The sequence below is a fragment of the Chanos chanos genome, chromosome 12, assembly GCF_902362185.1.
Source record: "Chanos chanos chromosome 12, fChaCha1.1, whole genome shotgun sequence".
In the NCBI taxonomy this organism is placed as follows: domain Eukaryota; kingdom Metazoa; phylum Chordata; class Actinopteri; order Gonorynchiformes; family Chanidae; genus Chanos; species Chanos chanos.
In genome coordinates this window covers 161052-167917 of record NC_044506.1, presented here as the reverse complement: position 1 = coordinate 167917, position 6866 = coordinate 161052, and the positions used below count along the sequence as shown (strand labels likewise).

Below are 6866 nucleotides of genomic sequence, written 5' to 3'. Positions count from 1 at the left end.
GATGGTTCCACACTCAGATGAGCTTGTCTATCTCAATTCAACTGATGTTCCTTGTTGTTTTCTCTTCAAGCTTGTTTTGTGACTTTCCCTTTAGGTTGAGAGCTGGGGTCAGAGAAGCTGACTGACTCACTGCTGGTTATGAGAATCTGTAGCTGTTTAGCAAAGTGGTAAGTTGCCTTAATCAGTCTCCAGTAAATGAGTGAGTGTGTGTGTGTGAGTTTAGAATGTGAATGTACTTTGAGTCTCTGCCCTTCCTTCCTCTGCTCCTGCAGGCTGGACCCCAGATGTGTGTGGAGGTGGCTGTCCGTTATAGCGCCCTCCTCTTCTGGGTTGCTGGCCTGGTGTCTACAGCTGAACACACCTGGTCCTGCCCCCAGCGCTGTATATGTGACTCAGAAATGCTTTTGGTCAACTGCACTGGCCGTCTCCTGACCTCCGTTCCTGATGCTATCCCCAGAAATGCTCAGCATCTAAGCCTGGTGCGCAATCGACTGAAGAGCCTAGCTCGTCGACAGTTCTCTGGATTGGGACAGCTGCGAGAGCTCGATCTTAGCGACAATGTCCTCACTATGATTGAGGCTGAAGCTTTCCTTGGTTTGCAAAAGCTTCTAACATTGCGGATTTGCAGGAATCGTTTGAAGATCATTCCAGTTGGGGTGTTTGCTGGACTACCCAGTCTCCGGCTGCTGGACATAAGTGAAAATGAGATCCTGGTCTTCCTGGACTACAGCTTCCGTGAGATGGTGTCTCTACAGCAGCTGGAGGCCAGTGAGAATGACTTGGTGTTCATCTCTAACAGGGCTTTCACGGGGCTGCTGAACCTGCAACAACTGCATCTTGATAGGTGTAATTTGACCTCAGTGCCATCTGAGGCCCTGTCCCAGCTCACTGGGCTGGTGCAGTTGCGGCTGTGTCGACTAAGTATCACAGCACTGCCTAATAACTCATTCCAGAGACTGAGCCGCTTGAGGGAGCTTACGGTGTCTCACTGTCCCTGGCTGGGAACACTGGCAACCAACAGCCTAATCGGGCTTAACCTCACCTCTCTCTCGCTAACCCACTGCAACCTGAGCACCATTCCCTACACGCCATTGCATCACCTGGTCTACCTGCAATACCTAGACCTCTCCTACAACCCCATCACCTCCATCAAGGGGCACCTTCTGGGGGATCTGCTCAGACTGCAGGAGTTTCACCTGATGGGAGCAGGACTGTTGCAGGTGGACTCTGGGGCATTCCAAGGCCTGGCTTACTTTCGTCTGCTCAATATCTCATCTAACAGACTAGTCACCCTGGAGGAGCCTGTCTTCCACTCACTGGGATCCCTCCAGGTCCTGCGATTAGATGGGAACCCTCTGTCCTGTGACTGTAGATTGTTGTGGGTGCTGCGCAGACAGCTGCATCTAGACTTTGATGGACGACCCCCTGTATGTGCTGCCCCCGAGCAGGTGCAGGGTAGAACATTCTGGGACTTCACAGAATCTGAATTGCCAGGGCTCTTCACCTGTCGACAAGCCCGAATATTGACTCGTAAACCTCAGGATGTTCGAGTGGATGAGGGTCACACAGTTCTGTTTTCCTGTCGGGCAGATGGTGATCCAGTTCCCTCCATCACATGGTTGAATCCACAGCGCTCCATTCTGTCTCCCACAGGCCGAATTCGTGTGCTATCCAATGGATCACTAGAAGTCCGTTATGCCCAGGTCCAGGACAGCGGTTACTACCTGTGCTTAGCTTCCAATGCAGCAGGAAATGACAGTGTTTCGGTGAGCCTTCGTGTGCGGGGATTCCCCTATTCATCACGCAACCGCACTTATCCTTTCTTCTTGGAAGGTTGGAGCCTTCCCTCTGCTCAACCACCAATCAACAGCTCATCTCAGGGCACACAGCCATTCCCATTTGAAATCAAAACTCTGGTGATTGCTGTGACAATGGGTTTTCTGTCATTTCTGAGCTCAGTGGCCATCTGCTTTGTGTTTATGTTCCTCTGGAGTCAAAGTAAAGGGCAGATAAAACACACGGCCACCATTGACTTTGTGCCACGTAGTTCTGTGGGTGCAAGTGGTGGAGGGGGCACCAACACTGAAATGGGTAGATTCACCATGAAACTCATATGACGCATTTGTAGCCGAAAAACTGCACTTTAAATACATCACTTGTGCATTTAGCTCTTACTTGGGACTTCAGTGCATTTAAATTCTGTTTAGCAGACAATGAGCATCAAGTCATGTAGCTACAGTTCAGAGGACAGCATCAACGCATGTAGCTGCTGTTTAGAAAACATTGCCAATGCATGTAGCTGGAGTTCAGAGGAGCACAACAATGCATGTCACTGGTGCTTCTGCATGCATGTCACTGGTGCTAAAGAGTGCATGAGCATAGTTAGTGAATGATACTAGGAGAATGGTATACATGAACTTGCTAACACAGGGGAATATAATAGTGCTGTAGGTGTGGTGTGGGGGTGAGAGTTTTAATACTGAAGACCAGGTGTGCGGGTGGGTGTTGCAGTAGGGCACTCTCTGTTGACTCTTGGCACCACTCATGTAGGGTCCCTCTCTGTTAGATCCAGGGATCTGCCACCTCTCTCACAAGGTGGTGAGAGGTGCTCCGAGGGCATGTGGGACTGGACTGTATCACACCCTCATTACTGGGAGATCATTTTACACTGACCTCATGACCCTGACAGCACAAAACCCAATGATACCCAGTTACAGTGCAGAAGCTTAGCTGTCCTCTTATTTTTTTTCCTAATTCTTCTTCTGCTTCATGAAAAGATTTTTGCAATGTTGTAAATGATTTTCATATAAGAAAAATTTTGCTTTTGTGTTCACTCTCTCTCTCTCTGTCTCTGAGAGAGACAGACAGAGAGAGAGAGACAGACAGAGAGAGAGACAGACAGAGAGAGAGACAGAGAGAGAGACAGACAGAGAGAGAGAGAGACAGAGAGAGAGAGAGAGAGAGAGACAGAGAAGGAGAGAGAGAGAGAGAGAGAGACAGAGAAGGAGAGAGAGACAGACAGAGAAGGAGAGAGAGACAGACAGAGAGAGACAGACAGACAGAGAGAGAGAGACAGAGAAGGAGAGAGCCGGAGTTGTGCTTGTTTCTATTTTATTTGGGACAGATGAGGCTCTGAGCAGAGTCTCCTAATGAATTAAATAATGGATTTCTGCTCTGAGTTTGCATCATGCTCCACAGTGAATAATATTTCTCCTGAAGTGTTTCATTACTGTTTTAGATTGAATATGGAAATACCATCACAGCTTTGTGGTTTCATTAAACTGTCAATCTCCCATGATGGGGTTTCATGGTGTCAATGATAGCTGTAATTTCATACCTTTGTTTTTGAATGAAATTGATATGATTTGGTATAAAATGGTTGGTTTGGTATTAAAGAGCTATGGTTGAATAGAATGTATGTTTACTTGATGAAAATCAGTTTTGTTTTGGCAGTGTCTGGACACCAAACCCCACAGAACAATACCAAACCCCTCCCCACTCTGAGAGGATTTACCCATAATCCACTGAAAGTAAATATTACCCCATGCCCCTGTCCTTTCATCTCATTTTACAAACAAATCCCAAAAGCTCCACCATCCTTCCATGCTCTTCCCATCAGAGCACGTATAGAATAGGATCGGATAAGATAGCACCTTATTAACCTCCGGGGGAAAATTTAGTTAGTTACAACGCAAGTTACAATGGAAAAAATAGAAATAAATAGAACAGTGCTGCTAAACATATATTAATAAAATAACAAGAGAAGTAGGTAAACATGTAAACGTGTAAAAGTAAATTAAGGTGACAAAGAACATGTAAACATGCAAGTCAATTAAAGTGACAAAGAACATGTAACGATGATGTGACCAGGAACATGAAGGAAGTAAACGTATCCTGAAGTGACCGGAGTGCAAAAGTGACCAAACATTAGGTTATGGTGCATTATACAAGTATGTATGTAAGTAAATTGTTCAAGTATTTCAAGTACACAAGTATGTAAACATGTAATAGAGGGTCAGTGTGTACCAGCAAAAATATTGGTAAAAGTGTGTGTGTGTGTGTGGGGGGGGGGGGGGGGGGGGGGGGGGGGTGTCACAGCTTAAGAATATTGGTAAAAGTAAGTGTGTGTGTGTGGGGGGGGGGGGGGGGGGTGTCACAGCTTTTGAGGCTGAGGTCATGTTCACAGACTGTATTGAACAGTCTGATGATTGTTGGCACGAAAGAATACCTGAGACGCTCCTTCACACACTGGGCAGGGACGAGCTGATGACTGAAGGGGCTCCAGTACTGCCTCAGCTCATTGTAGAGAGTGTGGGGGGGGTTATCCAGGGTGGAGTAGGTTTTTGCCCTCACTCCTCCTTGGTACCTCCTTCAGACTATCCAGTTGAAGTCAAACAGCAGAGCTGGGTTTCTTCACCAGCTTGTTCAGCCTAACTCCTAATCCACAGCACAGCACAATAAAGAAGAGTTCACTGACTATTACTGACTATTACTGACTGATACAACACCCAAAGCAGACTGACTATTACTGACTGATACAACACCCAGAGTGGACTGACGATTACTGACTATGACTTACTATTACTGACTGATACAACACCCAGAGCAGACTGACTATTACTGGCTATTACTGACTGATTAAACACCCAGAGCAGACTGACTATTACTTACTGATGAAACACCCAGAGCAGACTGACTATTACTGACTGATACAACACCCAGAGTGGACTGACGATTACTGACTATGACTTACTATTACTGACTGATGAAACACCCAGAGCAGACTGACTATTATTGACTATTACTGACTGATAAAACACCCAGAGCAGACTGACTATTACTGACTGATGAAACTCCCAGAGCAGACTGACTATTACTGACTGATAAAACACCCAGAGCAGACTGACTATTACTGACTGATAAAACACCCAGAGCAGACTGATGATTACTTACTGATGAAACACCCAGAGCGGACTGACTATTGCTGACTGATAAAACACCCAGAGCAGACTGACTATTACTGACTGATGAAACACCCAGAGCAGACTGACTATTACTGACTGATAAAACACCCAGAGCAGACTGACTATTACTGACTGATAAAACACCCAGAGCAGACTGACTATTACTGACTGATAAAACACCCAGAGCAGACTGACTATTACTGACTGATAAAACACCCAGAGCAGACTGACGATTACTTACTGATGAAACTCCCAGAGCAGACTGACTATTACTGACTGATACAACACCCAGAGCAGACTGACGATTACTTACTGATGAAACTCCCAGAGCAGACTGACTATTACTGACTGATACAACACCCAGAGCAGACTGACGATTACTGACTAATTAAAACACCCAGAGCTGACTGGCTTTTACTGACTGATAAAACACCCAGAGCAGACCGACAATTACTGACTGATTAAAACACCCAGAGCAGACTGAGAATTACTGACTGATAAAACACCCAGAGCAGACTGACAATTACTTACTGATGAAACTCCCAGAGCAGACTGACTATTACTGACTGATAAAACACCCAGAGCAGACTGACAATTACTTACTGATGAAACTCCCAGAGCAGACTGACTATTACTGACTGATAAAACACCCAGAGCAGACTGAGAATTACTGACGGATTAAAACACCCAGAGCAGACTGCTGCACACATTGAAAGTCAGTAGCAACATCCTGCTCTGTTCTGGAGAGTGCTGCAGTGTTGACTAGTCCGGTTTATTGCTTAAGTGCCCACCAAGGAACTTAGAAATCTCCACCATTTCCATCTCCTCACCCTGGATGGTGACAGGCATCAGTGACTAGAGTTTCACTTGAAGTGTGAAGTGTGAATAAGACACAGTGCAGTTCCCTAAGGTGTGCCAGTATTACTCACTATCTCATACCTGTCTGGCTCCCCTGAAGACGGATCTGTGGTCCAGTCCACCAAACTCAGATCAGTCTGCATGGTTATGAGCTTCTTTGCCAGCAGGAGGGGTTGAATGGTGTTGAAAGTGCTGAAGAAATCCAAAGGCAAATGCATGGGGGTTGGAGGGGCTGTAGCAGGGTGTTATTTGGATGTGTCCTGATCTTCCCAGTGGAGGAAGCGTGGTGAAGTTGTGTGCACTCCTGATATTAGTATACAGCAGGTTCAGTGTCTTACTGTCAGTTGTTTCGTATATGACACTGTGTAAAGTTAGTCAGGGTAGAGAAGATGAGGACAAAGGCATTTGGATGCTGGGTTTCCAGTCTGGTGATTGCTGAGTGCATGATGTCACACAGCAAAGCTACATTTATTGAAGGCGTACAACCAGGAAAATGGAACGGAAAAAGTCCCACTGTTGACGGTAGGGGAAAAACCCCACCATTACCAGTTCAGTGTCGGGAGTACAGACAGTCATTTTTACTTGAACATGTCCTGAATTATATCATATTTGGCTGATGAAAAGGCCAAACCCACCACCCTCCCTCTTGTCTCTAATACTTCCCCTGTCTGCGTGCACCAGATAGAGCCCATCCAGTGTGATTGCAGAGTCTGGCCTGCTGTAATGGAGCCATATCTCTGTGAAGCACATCATGCTATGGGTTTGACAATCACACTGTGATCACACTACAGTCCCGATACTCACACTGTGATCACACCACAGTCCTGATACTCACACTGTGATCACACTACAGTCCTGATATTCACACTGTGATCACAGTACAGTTCTGATACTCACTCTGAATTTGTCATGAAGTCCTGTGCCATAAAAGCCTTTGAGACTTACTGTGTAAATATGTGGAGAAAGCGAAAGAGCCTGTAACGGGAGACATTAAATGTAATATGTGTTTGGTGACTATTTTTATTGGCTTGTTTTGCATATGGA

General features: G+C 45.9%; 1 protein-coding gene across 1 annotated transcript; it reads left to right on the top strand.

Moving 5' to 3' along the window:
• The first annotated feature begins 230 nt into the window (after positions 1 to 230).
• Positions 231 to 2117, top strand: lingo4a (leucine rich repeat and Ig domain containing 4a). The gene has a single exon (XM_030789232.1). It carries the CDS (start codon positions 231 to 233, stop codon positions 2115 to 2117), a length of 1887 nt encoding a protein of 628 aa, XP_030645092.1.
• The last annotated feature ends 4749 nt before the right edge of the window (positions 2118 to 6866 follow it).

Coding starts and splice junctions, on each gene's coding strand:
- lingo4a (XM_030789232.1), top strand. CDS start 231: ATGTACTTTGAGTCTCTGCCCTTCCTTCCTCTGCTCCTGCAGGCTGGA.